Source organism: Mobula hypostoma, chromosome 23 (assembly GCF_963921235.1).
Source record: "Mobula hypostoma chromosome 23, sMobHyp1.1, whole genome shotgun sequence".
NCBI classification, from domain to species: domain Eukaryota; kingdom Metazoa; phylum Chordata; class Chondrichthyes; order Myliobatiformes; family Myliobatidae; genus Mobula; species Mobula hypostoma.
Window position 1 is genome coordinate 30,879,993 of NC_086119.1, and position 17,692 is coordinate 30,897,684.

A 17,692-nucleotide genomic window follows, 5' to 3' on the forward strand; every position below is an offset into this window, starting at 1 on the left:
CCCATATCTCTTCCCAATCAAGACCCTATCTGCCTCTGCCTTAAATATACCCAATGACTTGGTCTCCAATGTTGACTGTGAAACATGCTCTTCTATAATATTGCAGTGGAATCTTCTACTTTTCCATGAACAGACAGATGGGAGGGACCCTTCTTCACCATTTCATCAATAGCTGACAACCTTTGGCAGTGCCTCTGTGTATGCCAGCCTATTCTAGGTGTTTAAACCCCGAGGATGTCTTCAATGTATAGGTGGTAATGGTTTTGCTAACATTCACGAGAAGTTTTCTTTTGCATGAAAAATGGATTAAATGATCTTTTTCAGGACCCAGTAATTGGAGCATTCATTTTCCATTTTGTGGAATGTCGAATCAGTCCCCAATTAACATTGAAACCTGGGAAGCTAAGCTCGATTCTTCTTTGGGTCCCATTAACTTTGAAGGCTATGGTGATTATGATGAAGATAAGGAATGGACTATTAAAAATAATGGGCACTCGGGTAAGTTCTCTCTCCAAATTCATTCCATCTTACAGAAAGGATTTGCCCTAGGATTTAGAGCAAGAGATAAAAGTAGTAGCAACACATTTCCAATCCAAATGTTCATAGTCCAGAAGTATTCAGAATGCAGACACTTCCTACCCAACTCAAGCCGACCATGTGGAATATGTTTGCTCTGGGCTGGCTAAATATGGGATAATAACTCCTAGGACCTGGTTCAGACTGGTCTGAGCCAGAGCAGGTCAGTGCTTTGCAGTTTGGTGCTGAGTATTTTGTCACTGTGCAGCTGTGGTGGTCCTCTTTCTCCTGGGTGTATAAGGGGAAATAGTGCTCCTGTGAAGGGCCAAGACAACTGAGGAGAGTGGCTTGGCCTCGTGAGTTTGAATGGAAGCAGAGAGGGGAAGAAAGTAAAGGATTCAAGTGATTGGCATCGGCGTGAAGTTTTAAAATTTGGGCAAATACAGGCTACGCAATAGCAACTGGACAGGAACAGCTTAGAGAACATTTTACCTTTGGCAATGAAGGGGTTGGCTGAGCTTTAATTTTATTCCTGTGCAGCTGCTATTGCCTTTGCAAATCTGGATTCTGCCAGGATTGATCTGAAGTTTCGGTGTCAGCTAGTTCTCAAATATTCGTTATCATGGCCTTATGGTGCTGTGCTGCAACTTCTAATGACTTGTGTATCCACTTTTTTTATTAATTCACTCTATCTAACCAACCCCAAAACAGTTCATTCTCAAAGATATTAAGAAATAACTTTTTGACACTGAGTAGGGTTCCTTTGGGGTCTCTTGGTATAAAAGTTTAATTTACTGGTCTTGGTAAAATGGAAGAAAGCACGTTGAACAATTATGTTGTAATCAATACTCTTTGAATATGTTGTTTACTAATTAATCAAACAACGAAGATCAGGGAAATGGACTTTGGGTTATTATTGTCATGTGTACAGTGAACAACTTGTCTTGCATACCACTCTTGCAGATTGATTGATAGCAACAGTACATTGAGGCAGTACAAGGTAAAGTAATGTAAACGCAGAATAAAGTGCTCAGTAAAGAGAAGGTAGTACAGGTAGAGAGTAGGGCGTAAAGTGGATTGTGAGGTCAAGAGGCCATTTTATTGTACTAGGGACTGTTTAATAGTCATGTAACAGTGGGATAGAAGCTGCCTTGATCTTGCTGGTACATGCTTTCAGGCTTTTGTGTCTTCTGCCCAGCGGGTCGAGATAGAACTGAGAGTGACTGGGGAGGGTTAGGTCTTTGATTATGCTGGCTGCTTTAATGAGGAAGTGTAAAACATAGGCAGAGTCCATGGAGGGATTCCTGGTTTCCACGTTATGTTGAGACAGTGTGGAAAGAGGACTCTGGCGTTAAAAACAAGAGTCACATGTCCAATCACAGAGTGGAACTTAAACAAAGATATGTTTAACAATTCTAACGGCCGCTGAGCTGTAACATGCGCATTTTCACTTTTTTAAAAATTTGTTTTCTTGTTTATAGTTCAGGTGGATTTAACAGGAGACATCACTATTAGTGGTGGAGGTCTTCCCAGCACATTCAAGGCACTTCAGTTCCACTATCACTGGGGAACGACAACTCTCCCTGGGTCAGAACATACTATAAATAGGGTGCAGTACCCCATGGAGGTAAGACAAGTACATGTTCAATGTTCGAGAGTAACATTTTTATTTGTGGAAACAAAGTCTTGAATCCACCCAGTTCTTCTGCTTGGGGAAGTGCTTTGTTTTGCCCGAAACATTTGCTCTGTTGCATCTTGGGTGGAACATCTCCAGAGATTAGCTGTAGCTGAAATCATTCTGCCTTTACTCCAACTGTTAGCCATTTAGTCAGTTCGTTATGTTGGAATGGGTATAACCGTAAGACATAATTAGGCCATTTGGCCCATCGAGTCTGCTCTGCCATTCAATCATGGCGGATGCTTTTCTCCCTGACAAAGCTCTGCCTGCAGTGGTGGTTTATTCCTTTCATACAGGAGCCCGAGGTTCAGGAACAGTTTTTCACCCTTCAACAATCAGACTCCTGAGCCGGTGTGAATAATTTCACACACCTCACCACTGAACTGATCGCTGACCACAACCTATCATGTTCCCAGTATTTTTTTTTTTAGTTTTGTTATTTGCACTGTTTGTCTTCTTTTGCACTTCGGTTGCTTGTCAGTCCTTTCTGTGTAGTTTTTCATTGATTCTATTGTATTTATTTGTTCTACTGTGAATCTCAGCAAGTAAATGAATCTCAGGGTGGTATATGGTGACATCAAAGGTCAAGTTTAATGTCAGAGAAAGGTATTCAGTATACATCCTGAAATGCTTTTTCTTCGCAAAACATCCACGAAAACAGAGAAGTGCCCCAAAGAATGAATGACAGTTAAACATGAGAACACCAAAGTACCCCCTCCACCAGCTTCGCCCTCCCGCCCATAAGCGGCAGTGAGCAACGATCCCCCCTCCCCCCACCAGCAAAAAAAAAGCAAGCATCAGTACCATCACCGAGCCCAACTGTGAACGAAGCGATAGCAAAGACACAGACCAAAGTTACCCCAAAGACTTCGCATTCCATCTGACATTCGACAACCCACAGGTTCTCTCACTCCCTGACAAGGGAAAGGGAGGTGTCCCCCATTTTCACAGCAAGTGGGAGACATAATTTACTTTTAGACCATAAGACCATAAGACAAAGAAGCAGAAGTCGGCTATTCGGCCCATTGAGTCTGCTCCGCCATTTTATCATGAGCCGATCCATTCTCCCATTTAGTCCCACTCCCCTGCCTTCTCACCATAACCTTTGATACCCTGGCTACTCAGATACCTATCAATCTCTGCCTTAAATACACCCAATGACTTGGCCTCCACTGCTGCCCGTGGCAACAAATTCCATAGATTCACCACCCTCTGACTAAAAAAATTTCTTCTCATTTCTGTTCTGAATGGGTGCCCTTTAATCCTTAAGTCATGCCCTCTTGTACTAGACTCCCCCACCATGGGAAACAACTTTGCCACATCCACTCTGTCCATGCCTTTCAACATTCGAAATATTTCTCTGAGGTCTCCCCTCATTCTTCTAAACTCCAAGGAATACAGTCCAAGAGCGGACAAACGTTCCTCATATGTTAACCCTCTCATTCCCGGAATCATTCTAGTGAATCTTCTCTGTACTCTCTCCAACGTCAGCACATCCTTTATTAAATAAGGAGACCAAAACTGCCCACAGTACTCCAAGTGAGGTTTCACCAGTGCCTTATAGAGCCTCAACATCACATCCCTGCCCCTATACTCTATTCCTTCAGAAATGAATGCCAACATTGCATTCGCCTTCTTCACTACTGACTCAACCTGGAGGTTAACTTTAAGGGTATCCTGTACGAGGACTCCCAAGTCCCATTGCATCTCAGAACTTTGAATTCTTTCCCCATTTAAATAATAGTCTGCCTGTTTATTTTTTCTGCCGAAGTGCATAACCATACACTTTCCAACACTGGACTTCATTTGCCACTTCTTTGTACATTCTTCCAATCTATCCAAGTCTCTCTGCAGACTCTCCGTTTCCTCAGCACTACCGGCCCCTCCACCTATCTTCGTATCGTCAGCAAACTTAGCCATAAAGCCATCTATTCCATAATCCAAATCGTTGATGTACAATGTAAAAAGAAACGGCCCCAACACGGACCCCTGTGGAACACCACTGGTAGCCAGCAGCCAACCAGAATAGGATCCCTTTCTTGCTTTTGATAATTTACTTTTGATAACTTCAAATTGCTTCAGGCTAACTTCATAGTAACTGAGACAGATTTGGCACTGGACAGTAAAATGTCACTGTACACTTGATTCAGGACAGAGGAGTGACCACTTTTCCAACCTGAGGGCAGGTCTGTTTTCCACACGCTATAATCCATTTAGGACCAATTTTTGCAACCCAGCATATCGTCAGCTGAGACACGAGACTGTAGATGCTGAAATCTGGGGCATAAAAAACACACACAAGCTGCAGGAGGAAGTCAGCAAGTCGAGCGGCCTTTGTTGGGGGGGCAGTGTGGGTGTGCGTGGGGGGAATTGTTGACATTTGAGGTTGAGACCCTGCGGTAGGACTGAGAGTGGAGAGGGGGGAGGTTTGAGACAGGGGGCGGTAGATGTTCACTGAAGGGAGGTGGTAACAGGCAACAGGAAAAGGGCAGATGGAGACAGATGGCATGGGGGGTGGTGGGGAGAGATGGGCTTGGTGGGAATGGGATAGTGAAGTTAGAGTAGGTGCCCGGAGGGGTAATAAATCAAGATGCACAGGTTGCAAGTGCTGGAATCTGATAAGTAAGGAACAATTTAAGAGAGAGAAAGACACCAGAGCTTGCCTATGACGTTAGTAATGCAGTGATTTAGATGTCATCCTGATCCTAGTTTTTAAGAATTATAATTCTTATGCAGCATTCAGTGTAATTTACTATCTTCATGATTGTGTCTTTTACAGTTACATATAGTCCACAAGAATGAAAAGTACTCCTCGGTGACAGAAGCTTCAAAACATCAAGATGGTCTGGCTGTACTGGGATTTATATTTATTGTGAGTATTGATCAGATGGCTGGCATATGGCTGTTCAGCAAATTATCACAGATAATAACTGATTTAAAAATCTTTCACCACGACAACATGTTCAAGCTTTGAGAAATAAGAATGTAAGGAGTAGCCCATTTAGTCCCTCCAGCCTTCTTTGAGGAAGATTATGTCTGATTCTTGTTTCTCTTTCTGTCATAAATTCCTTTGAGATCAGCCTTGAGTACATCCAAAGGCTTGCTATATGTCCAAAGCTCGCCAGAGTTCCAGGGATTACAAAATTCTGAGTAAAGAATTTTCTCCTCGCCTTGGTACTGTTACGTACCCCGTAACTGGGTTGCCAAACCAGCAGAAATGGATCACTCAGTTGGAGTCTGGAGTACTAGAACTAAGAAAGTTTTATTAAAGAAACAAGCAACACAGTAATCGAAAGGATAATAAATGCAACAATTCAACAATGATAACCACACATGTGCACAGAATTAAGATAACAGCATCAATCAAGCTCTATCGTTGTCTAGGGGTAAATGACCAATTTCAAAATGACTCAAAGTTCAGTCCAGTTTGTAGTTCAGTTCGCAGTAATCGTTGCCATGGCGATGGACAAGGTGGGGGAAGAGAGACAGAATAGGAACAACTGATCATTCAGAACACTGCTTCACTCACAGACCGGCGATATGGCTCACAAACAGCTTTTGGGCAGGTCCTTGGTGATGTCACCTGAGGTCACCGACTGTGACCCCTCCTCCAGATGCGGTCGATCCTCTGCAGTGAACCCGGCACCCAGGCAAGGGCGGACACACACCGGGTTCCCGCTGATCGTACCTTTCCACCCTTGTCGTTGTCTGGGACTTCTCACCCACTCGTGAGAAGCGCACCGCTTCCAGGGTCTCGTTACCTCGGGTGGCGTGTGTGTCCGTCTTAGCGAACCTGTCCCTTTTTATCCCCCTGCTGGGGTATCGCCTGTCCATCACTTCAAACAGTTCAGGGCTCAAAGGGGGGAGCCGCTCCAGACAGCTCTTCCTCCCACATCCCTTCATTACACATCTCCAGACGCTGCTCCATTGTTCCTTATCTCTCCTTCCCCTGAGGGCAGGTGGCAGACCAACTGCTGATGCCACTGATGCTAGCCCAGGCCAGCAAACATCTTAATTTTATGTGTATTCTCGTAACACTTCCCCCCTTTAAGGATTTTTACCGGGAGGTAAAAATTACAAACATGACTACATTATCTGATACATACACAATATACATTTTTAACAGTTATTTAGCTAATACAGAGAATTTGAAGCTGTCAACACCTTGACAGACAGTCATCACATTTTCTGTTCCTTTTACACGTGTTATTAATAATCCCTTAGACCAGGCTCCAACTCAGCAAACTTCATAGTGGCCAAAAACACTGATGAATTGCGACCAATGTAACCTCTCATTTGGTTTTGTCCCGGACCACAACAACAAGGGTCGTCCCATTCCGACTCAATTTTCCCTCGCAAGGGCTTAGTAGGAGGGGGACGGGTATTGACCGCAGAGTTATTGCAAAACTTCCTGCAGTACCCCACCATCTCCAAAAGCCTTCTGAGGGCCCTCTTGTCTGTCGGGGTTGGGAGGTCAGCGATAGCCTGCACTGTAGCTTGCATCACTGCCAGCTGCCCCTGTGTCACCACAATTCCCAGGTAAGTGACATTCGTGTGGCCGAATTCATTTTTTCCAAGGTTCACTATCAAGCTGGCTTCAGACAGCCGTGTTAAATTGCCAATACACACCTCTGTGTTCATCAGCCCTTTAGTCACTGAATTACTCAAAAAATATGGGTGTTGTTTACTTGGCCGCCCTATTGTAACCACAATCACCCAACGTCCCAGTTCTTTGCATTTCCTCGGGACAATCAAACACATGGGTGCGAGTCGTTTAATTACTCCTTCGGGGATTAAGGGAGAGACCTTATCAGTAGACCTGGCCAAAACAATAGCCTTCTCCCATCTGACCGATCCCATCCTAATCTTTTCAAAATGGTTTTTTCCTCTTAGCAAGGGGCCCCTAGCTTCATTGATTTCCACGCTAACACCGACTAGGTTTGTTAGCATATCAAAAGTCGGTGACCGTCTCAGTTCGCGTCGGTCATGATCAATAACATTTTTCCCCCTGGGCAGCCGGTAACTCTCTTTCATGATTCCACCAACTGTTTCCTCCAGCACCGCAAAATGTCCACCGGGGGGTACCTCGTGGGCCATGTTAAAAACCTCATCCCCATAACTCTTTTGCACCACCCCCCACTCCTCATCTGCGGATGCTGTACTTGATTTCCCTTTCTTCCTTAGCACCTCCTTATCCGCACAATAGCTTGTCAAGGCTGTGTCAGAGAGAGCGGTCTCGGCCAAAACCATCAGCCCCTCGTCTCGCTCCTGCGTCTGCACAAATTCTTTCCTGGCTACTGCTACGTCCGTCCCAGCTCCCTCACTACCTCTTATCTCACTACACCCTGTCTCATACAAGGTTGGCAGAAATGTTTCAGCCAAATTCACCATCGCGGGCGGGGCCTCCATGCTGGCAGGCTGACCCGTCAATCTCACGACTGGGAACACGATTCCTCCGGCGATGTCATTACCGAGCAAGACTTCCACGTCTTTCATCGGTAATTCGGACCTCACCCCGATCGTGACTAGTCCAGAGACCAGGTTGCTCTGTAAATGTATCTGGTGCAAAGGGACTGACTCTGTCCCTTCCCCAACACCTTTGACCTCTACCTCCCCAGTCTGGGTCTCTGAGCTAAACTCTAATACACTCTTCAGTATTAGTGACTGACACGCTCCCGTGTCTCTCCAGATCCGCACTGGAACTGGTTTTAACCTTTTTTTCACTGACACCAGTCCGGCCGAGATAAACCTCTCGCGCCCTTCCTGGACTTTTTCAGACCTGTCCTTCCCTAGCGGTTCGCTTAACAGCTCAATACAGCCATTCAAAATTTCCGCTTTTCCTTTCCCCGTCTCCTTCCTTGGGGCAAAGCACCTGGACGCAAAGTGTCCGACTTTCCCACAATTATAACAAAAGACCCCAGGAGACTTCCCACCAGACTGCTCCCGGTCTACCTTATCCTTTTCACTAGTCCCCGGCTTACTTTCTGACTTTTCCGGTGGACTCTCCCCGCCGTCCTGACTACCCTTCTGGTAGCCTTTACTCGGGGCAACCTTCATTTTATGCGTCAACGCATACTCATCCGCTAACTTAGCAGTTGCGGCTAACGTGGCTGCCTCTTTCTCATCGAGGTAGGGTCTCATACCCTCAGGGACACAACCTTTAAACTGCTCAATCAGAATCAGCTGCAGCAGTCTGTCATAATCCCCCTCTACCCCTTTCGAGGCGCACCAACGCTCACAATATGTTTGCATCTCGCGAGCAAACTCCAAATACGTGCGGTCCCACCGCTTCCTCGCATTCCGGAACCTCTGCCGGTATGCCTCCGGGACCAACTCATAAATCCTGAGGATGGCCTCCTTCACCACCTCATACTTCTGGGCATCTTCCGCGGATAAAGCGGAGTAAGCTTGTTGGGCTTTCCCTTTCAGTACACTCTGAAGTAAGACAACCCACTTATCCCTCGGCCAGTCCTGACTTATAGCTACTTTTTCGAAGTGGAGAAAGTACCGATCCACATCGGTATCGTCAAATGGGGGAACCAGCCTAACCTCCTGGGTCGCCCGGAACCCTCCACCTTGGTTCGGCACGAGCCCCTGCTCGGCCCTTATCTTTAACTTCTCCAGCTCAAATTCCCTTTCCCTCTGTTTCTCCTCTCTCTCCAACTGCCTGTCCCTCTCTCTCTCTTCTCTCTCCAACTGTCTTTCTCTCTCTTGCCTTTCTACCTCTTTCTCTCTCTCCCGCCTTTCTAACTCTTTCTCTCTCTCCCGCCTTTCTAACTCTTTCTCTCTCTCCCGCCTTTCTAACTCTCTCTCTTTCTCCTGCCTTTCTAACTCTCTCTCTTTCTCCTGCCTTTCTAACTCTCTCTCTTTCTCCCGCCTTTCTAACTCTCTCTCCTGCCTTTCTAACTGCTTCTCTTCGTGTTCTAACTGCCGTACCCGGAACTCGTGCTCGAGTCTCAGTTTTTCAAGCTGTACCCGTACCGCGTCTCCAGCAGGTTTTTCAATAGACACCTCCCCCAGCTCACCTTGGGGAAACACACCTTTAGATACATAGTGCTCTACAATAGCTCTGTGTATCTCCTCTCTCCTCATTGTCGACTTCACCTTAGCAAGATTCACCCGTTTTGCCACAGCTATCAATTCCGATTTCCTGGCATCCTCTAATGCCTCCAAGGTCGGCGCCTTTATAAATTCCTCAACCTCCATTTCTGCTGTTTGTCTTTTCTTTCTTTCGGGAATTTTAACCCAATCAATTTACTCCGTCCCAAATTTAGCATTCAAAATCGCGGACGAGAACCCCACTTATGTTACGTACCCCGTAACTGCGTTGCCAAACCAGCAGAAATGGATCACTCAGTTGGAGTCTGGAGTACTAGAACTAAGAAAGTTTTATTAAAGAAACAAGCAACACAGTAATCGAAAGGATAATAAATGCAACAATTCAACAATGATAACCACACATGTGCACAGAATTAAGATAACAGCATCAATCAAGCTCTATCGTTGTCTAGGGGTAAATGACCAATTTCAAAATGACTCAAAGTTCAGTCCAGTTTGTAGTTCAGTTCGCAGTAATCGTTGCCATGGCGATGGACAAGGTGGGGGAAGAGAGACAGAATAGGAACAACTGATCATTCAGAACACTGCTTCACTCACAGACCGGCGATATGGCTCACAAACAGCTTTTGGGCAGGTCCTTGGTGATGTCACCTGAGGTCACCGACTGTGACCCCTCCTCCAGATGCGGTCGATCCTCTGCAGTGAACCCGGCACCCAGGCAAGGGCGGACACACACCGGGTTCCCGCTGATCGTACCTTTCCACCCTTGTCGTTGTCTGGGACTTCTCACCCACTCGTGAGAAGCGCACCGCTTCCAGGGTCTCGTTACCTCGGGTGGCGTGTGTGTCCGTCTTAGCGAACCTGTCCCTTTTTATCCCCCTGCTGGGGTATCGCCTGTCCATCACTTCAAACAGTTCAGGGCTCAAAGGGGGGAGCCGCTCCAGACAGCTCTTCCTCCCACATCCCTTCATTACACATCTCCAGACGCTGCTCCATTGTTCCTTATCTCTCCTTCCCCTGAGGGCAGGTGGCAGACCAACTGCTGATGCCACTGATGCTAGCCCAGGCCAGCAAACATCTTAATTTTATGTGTATTCTCGTAACAGTACGAATTGGCTAGATGCTTGCGCTGAGACAGCTCACTAGATCTTGATTCATCAAAGGACATCCCTTCGCATCTACCATGTCAGTGCTGCTCAGAGTACTATATCTTGTTGAGATAACTTTTCAATCTTCTAAACTTCAGGGGTAATAGGCCAACCCAATTGAATCATTCTTTATGACAAGCTCAAAGTCAACAAAAAATAACTTTGAGGCTTCTACGGAGAACAGTTGCATTTTATTTGGTTTCATCTGTATCCCATTCATTTGCAATCAAATGTGATTTTCTGCTAATTAATATGGTCTCCGCCCATGTGGAATGGAAAACATGCTCTAAAAGTATGGGGTTCACAGTGACTTCCCTCCCAAGAATTTATTGTTCTTGACTGTGAGAGATATTATTTGACCCAATGGAGGGAAGTTTTAACAGTTGGGAAACTCGTCCATGATGGAGATAAGTGGGGGGAGACAAAGGGGTACAGCTAGGTCTTTGTGGAGAGCTGGTTTGGTAACAAGATTGACAATTTCTGATTAAACTCCGCGTTTACAAAGGAAGGACTGGTTCTTCAAACTCAACTCTGTACCTAAGGTGAGAGAAGCTGTGGGAAGGAGTTAAATACCTTCACAGTATGTACTTTAAAATAGAGATGAGCACAGTGTTCTCTCTGGATTCCCCCACACCCCCAACCCTCACAGGCCCTCCTCCTTACGAAAAACCTCTAAATCAAACCCAAAGCCAATCCCATTTGATCAAAGTTGTGGATTGGATTCATTTGGCAAAGCTGTTTGTTATACAGAGTTGATGAAAGTCCAAAACTTCAAACAGGTTTCTGAAGGGCAAGGTGGATCTGTAATGGCTTTGAGACTTCCTTAGAATTAAAACTTCCAGATTCCCGGTTGGAATTTTGCTCCATAGCATATAAGGTATTCGTGCACCACCAATTCCACTTCCTGATTAATTGATTCTGAACCATTGGAAATCATTGGTGGCACCAGTTTGTTCACATTGAAAACTCACATTTAAGCCCAAATGTGACTGTGCTGATATTTGGGGTTTACAGCAGGATGTCAGTGGCTACTGGCCCTCATCCGGCTCAGGAAGATTAATAGCAATCTTTGTTACTTTTACCCGCACTGAGATAAGGCAAAGGATTCCACTCACCTGCTGAGATGATCAGGCTCCTCAGTTTTGAATATTAAACACTATCTAGTTTCTATTGATCTTTTTTTTCAGGAATCAGAAGAAGAAAATCATGGAAGCGACAATGTGCTCAAAGCCCTGGACAGTGTTGGACAAAATGGTAAATCTTAATAACAATTGTGTAACTTTCTGGTAATCTCTCCCTCTAATGGTATCTCTTGATCTCTCCAGGTTCTGTTTTGGTTTAGCCTCTATTCCCTTTCAGCAATCTGGTTGCTCCTGGTCTGTGGCGAGTCCGATAATTCCTTTAATTCTCATTATCATGCCTCTGCTTATGCACACCACCGCCTCACCATCCAGTCCATGCTCCCTTCTCGTTCCTGAGTAGCAGGAGCCTTGGGTCCCACACCACCAGGTTCAGGACGGGTATTACCCCTCAACCATCAGGCTCCTGAACCAGAGAGGATAACTTCACTCACCCCAACACTGAACTGATTCCACAACCTATGGATTCACTTTCAAGGACTCTACAACTCATGCTCTCAGTGTAACTTATTATTTATTTATTATTGTTATTTTCCGTTTGTATTTTTGCTTTCTCATAGTGAAGGGCAGCGCTCAGACAGATGGAGAAGGTTAAAGTTGGTGGCCTGCGGGAACCAGGACTACTTCTCTCATTGCTGGAATGATACTTGTTTCCTTCATAAAGAAATATTCGCATTCCCTTAACTGCAAGGATTCCTGAATTTCAGTAAACCCAAACCATCATTGTACATAGTCAAAGTTTTTTGCACCTATACCTTCCCCCCACCAACTAAAAGCAGGTGTTTTCTGAGATTTCTACAATTATAAAATCAACTCTTTTGGGAGTTGAAAACTTCTGGCATAGGAATTTGAATTATCCAGCATCACATCATGTGTTCCCTTCTGTTTAAGTTAAGAGTCCAGCACACACAATTAATACATCCATGGCGTCTTTAGAACTCCTGTTTTAAGCAAATTCACGGCTCATTGAAACAGTGAATGAAATAATTCATCTTGTTTGAAATTTATGTTCTATCTTTTTATGTTGAACAGTGTAAAACTGAAAATCATTGATAAGTTGTTTTGATATCATTATAGTAGCCCTTTTCTTTCTCTGCTACTTTTTAGGCGCTACTTCCAAGCTGAAACAATTTTCATTGGAAAATATGATTCCCAATAAAGAAAAGCTTAAAAAATATTACCGTTATCAAGGCTCATTAACGACTCCTGGTTGTAATGAAGCAGTGATTTGGACGGTGTTTCCAGAACCCATTCAGTGGAGCAAGAGTCAGGTATGGCTTATGCATAAGGCATCTGCATCTTAAATGGACAATCCCTTGTTATTAAATGGTGACACCTGGCTCTAGATTCTCCCACAAGAAGAAGCATCCTCTGTACATCCACCATGTCAAAGTATCTAGTACGATTTTAATCAAGTCACCTCTTATTCTCCTGAACTCCAGCAGATATATGCCTGGGAGAAATGGGATTGCAATATGAGTTGATGGTGAATGACATCCTGCTATATTCTCAGAGACTAGAATTTTGGGTCGATTAATTTCCTTTGCCATGGAATATGGCCATTTAATCCAATATCATTTTTATTGCAGAGGAAGTTGATCTCTATTTGTAAGGCTGGTAAATTTGCTTTTGTTTTGTAGCTGTGGATTGCATGTTGCAATGTCCATTTCTTATCCACCTTAACACCGTTCAGTGTGGATTATGCCATACAATAATGCATGATTTGTTGAGCTTTCCGTTTTTGGAGTGAAAATTTCATGAAAAAATGATGTACTGAATTTTTTAAAAAGAACTACTACTTGAAAACTTAACGTGATATTATCTTTGCTTTATTTTCAGCTCAATAAATTTCCTGAACGTCTCTTCTTCAGTGGCTCGAAACCCATGGTTAAAAACTTCAGAACGGTTCAAAATCTAAAGGGTCGCATGGTCTATGTTTCAAATTCAGCTGTTAGATCTTTTCACGTTGCACTGCTGTGGTCTGTACTTGTCTGGGCATCTGTATTATTTAACTGACCAACCTAAAGATTCGATTCATATGGAGTTTCCTCTCCTGCCTCACGGATTTAAAAGGAAATCCCAGTAATAAAATTTGCCAAACTCCACAGGTTAACTCTAAGCAACATTTACTTTGCTGTTAGAAGGTTCCCGAAGGGAAAATGAGTAAGATAGTCTATCCTCTTGTCACTTTACTCTACCAGCACAGTTCCATGATAGGAGGTACTCGTAGACTTGCTTATTATTTTCAGAGAATGTGCGGGGTGGTATAATGGGGGCTGTTTAATCAAAAAAACCTTATTAAAGCATGTTTGGCTTCAATCAACTGATGCCTTTCTAAGCCAAACGAAACAGGAAGGCATTTTAAGTTGTGATAAGTTAAATACTTGCAAAAGAAAGGAAAACAAAGCATTTGAACACCTACTGTATGTTTTACTTCCTCAAAGTCTGTAACAAAGGAGCTGGTGATTTTGTTCAGCTTCAGAAAGAGCAACTGTCTGTACAATTGTCACAAGTTGCTTTCACCCTTTCATTGATGAAGCCGGCACAGCTTCATAAGGGAAGACAGTGAAAGTAATGAGGGCTATGGATTGTGGGACAGTGGTAGTGAGGAAGTTTTTTTTTAACCTGTTTCAGAAAGATGTCAGGGTGATTTTAATTCAGGAAATGACAAAGTTTGACCCTTGGAAAACTGAAAAGAGGGATGTCAGTTGTATGGAGACTGGAAAATCTGGGATTGGGTAATAGAGTAGAGGAGAGCAACTTTCTCCTTTATGTGCTGATTTAGAATACAGTAGTAGGAAGCTGAGGGTACTACATATACTTGAAAAGATAAAAAATATTCAGGGCAATAAGGATCAAGGCTAACTGGAGATTTAGTTCAAAGGTGCAATGCGTTCCAAATGGCTTCCTTCCATGCTGAAAGATTCCACTAGTTCAGGACAGAATTCTTAAGAAATTTGGAAATGCAAGAGTGCAGAGCCTGGAATTTGGAGCAGAGCAAATAAAGTAACTGGAAGAATTCAGTGAGCTGAGCAACATCTGTGTGAGCACAGAGGTTGTGGTTCTGTACCTGGTCTAAGATGGCCGGAGTATAGAAGCAGGAGCAAGAGTAGAGACAGAGGCTGGTAGGTGATGGGTGGACACAGATAAGGGAAGAATTGTGGGCAGACGGAACCATATAGGAGAGGGGAGAAGGACAGCACAGGAGTCAAGGGAGAAGAAACCCTGGTGGATAGGTTTGTGGGTGTTGGGGCAGATGGAACCTACCCACCAGGGTTTCTTCTCACTTGGTTCTCCTTTGTTATTCTCTCCCCGTCTTCTACCTGGTTCCATCCATTATGTCTTGGTGCTCCCTTTCTTCTCCCCATCCAGTTTCATCTGCCTAGTTGTCCTCCCGTCCTATCTCTTACCACCAATTACCCACCCAGCTTTGTCTCATCCCTCGCTCTTGCTCCTTTATACTGGCTTGCTTCCATTAAAACTCCCATTCCTAAAATATCAAGCATCCCTTTGTCTTTACAGCTGATGCATAACCCACTGAGTTCTCCCAGCAGTTTAGTTTTTTGTTTCCAAGGAATTTCTCTGGAAAACTGAGACTAAACTCTTTGTGGGGTTCTGAGGGCCCAGTGTGATTACTCCTTGCCAAAACAAAAAATCTTGAGTGATTCTATAATATTCTCACCTATTCGCTTACATACTTGAATATTCTCACTTGATTTTACTACGTAGGAAATCTTCTGCTGCATCCCCACTCACAGCTGAATTAAAATTCACGCCGGAATCTGCCATTGACATTAGACATGCATTCAAAACTGATCCTTATGAAGGAGACTGCTGGCTTGGGAAAGTCAGTCCTATATAAGGTTGAAACTGATTACAATATATTGAGATGGAACTGAATATGTTTATGTTGAATTATGTTGAATTGAATATGTTTTGAATATGCTTCAATCTCGTTACGTCATAAGTAGATTTATTTTAAAATTCAAAGCGCTAATATAATAAATATCTTTTTGAAATGCCTGCCTTAAGTTTCCTTCTAAAATAGATTTTTGTTTCTGGAATTGCTTCACTTTGCTAAATGTTTTAATGTGATGCATTCATTTTGTTTTTTATGGAATTGACGGTAAGCTTTTCATAGTGGGCATTAGGTATAGACTTGGAACTGAAGAAATCCATGCTGAACAAATTGGAATTGCTTTAATTTTTCATCTGTTTTTCTACTCTCAAAACCACCGTTTAGGAACTGACAGTTAACTAAGAAAATATATAATTAAAAATGTATCCAGTTTAATCTTTGTCAGCATTAACTTTAAATAAATATGTAACTGCACTGGTGAGAAGTATTGCTCATTGCAGTGTCCCAAAATGGTGCCATTACACCAGCAATTAGCCTTTTGGAAAACTATTCCATTCTTCAATCATGTTTAATGCAATTCTTCCAACTAAGACAATTGCATTTGTAACCTTAATGATAGAGTAGGTAAAAAGAGGAAATAAAATTTTATACTTGAAATTAATTTTTCCACTTATTTTAAAATAATCAGTAATACTTGTTCACATAAACTTTTGAAAATGTTGTAGGCTGTCTCTTGTAGGTTTATTAAATGTGGTGCGGTCTCCCGTTGTTGACTGATACATGATTTTTGATACATGATATTTTTTTTTTGAAGGGTCATTTTCATTGTTTTAGCCTAGAACAATGCCAGTTTTTTTTTTGGTAAAATCAGTTAGGAAGTCTTTTGCATAACCCAGGTCATGTTTAAATCTGTACAGCCTTTGTACTCACACCAGGATCTGAGTTTGAATTTCGAGAAAGGTTCTGAGTGATTAACAGGATTGTCACTGGATATTGTTTGTTCACCAGTGCTGAGATACTTTACCTCATTGCAGTTACTAATTGAACAGCATTTATGGAGTTCTGAGAACTATGAGGAATGAGATTAGGCAGGGAATAATCTTCAAAATAGAAGAGAAATGATACTGGTCTATTGTAAGCAGATAGATAAGTTACAGCAGTTGTATTGAGTTTAGTCAGTACTGTCCTCAGTAAGATCAAAATTCCTTAATGTGAAAGAGGTTGGGCTGTGTCAGTAATATATATGCCTATGTATTTATCCTTTGTGCTCAGGAAACTGGCTTTCCTTAAATATATAATGCATGCATATAACATATACATTGACTTGTGTGATAATAATTGCAATTTAGTTAATTTCAAGCATGGAGGTTCTCTAAATGTAGATACAGAAGGAATTTCTTTTCATGCACTATAGAATGATACAATTTGGATTGTACCAGAGTCATCTCAAGAATAGAAGAACATTGCTGACAAAAAAAAAGTTATGGGCTCAAACAAGAAGAAAAAAATAATCCGTCCAGTTCTGTTCTTGTCTGGCGAGAGTGGCCGAGCCCAAAGTAGTTGATTTTTTTTCCCCATGTGCTTTCTAAGTGTACTGTTGCTAACTAACACCAGAACAATATCTTTCAGAACAAGTGTGGTTGATTTCCTCTTTTACCTATATTGGAGAAATATATTTTTGTTAGAATTTAATGTTTGAATAAGAATTATAAAATAGTCAATGTTCTCAAATTGTACTGTATATTACTGGGAAGTTATGGCAAATTTGGATCCTGTACAAACTGTATGCAATAAAGAACTCATGTAATATTTCTGTAGCTTTTGAACTTGTACAAAAATGTAAATAAATTTTTATAACTACTTGTAATGTCGTTGATGGAGTGACTGTTTCTCAAAGTGATGTAAGAAATGTATAACTTATTGATACATAAATTGAAAACTATTGTAAAAATGTAAAACTTTCAAAACTCAAGTAACGTAAGTTTGTTTTGACATTTTCCTTTTAAAACAGACTGTATCTATGTAATAACTAAATTAATTATTTAATTTTGCAGAGCTTCTTGACTGGTTAGAATGACACATTTTTTGAAACATGATGAGCATCCCAGATCCTAACATGACTTTTCATTTAAAATTGGAGAAACTGCTGTGCTTTCTACCTTATAAGCTGTCAATAATGAACTTGTGTGAGTTATGTATTTTGTATCAAAGCCATAAAACATAGGAACAGAATTATGCCATTCAGCCCATCGAGTCTGCTCTGCCATTCCATCATGACTGATTAACTATCCCT

The 17,692-nt window shown here is 42.6% G+C and overlaps 1 protein-coding gene across 1 annotated transcript in view; it reads left to right on the forward strand.

Annotated features, from left to right (window-relative positions):
• ca4a (carbonic anhydrase IV a) overlaps positions 1–17,269 on the forward strand; it is a 33,295-nt gene extending 16,026 nt beyond the window's left edge. The window contains exons 3-8 of the mRNA XM_063031311.1: positions 325–498; positions 1,998–2,143; positions 4,974–5,066; positions 11,589–11,655; positions 12,648–12,811; positions 13,380–17,269. Of these exons, the coding sequence (XP_062887381.1) occupies positions 325–498; positions 1,998–2,143; positions 4,974–5,066; positions 11,589–11,655; positions 12,648–12,811; positions 13,380–13,556 (821 nt within the window). The 3' untranslated portion in view covers positions 13,557–17,269. The remainder of the gene's footprint in view (positions 1–324; positions 499–1,997; positions 2,144–4,973; positions 5,067–11,588; positions 11,656–12,647; positions 12,812–13,379) is intronic.
• Positions 17,270–17,692: the final 423 nt, after the last annotated feature.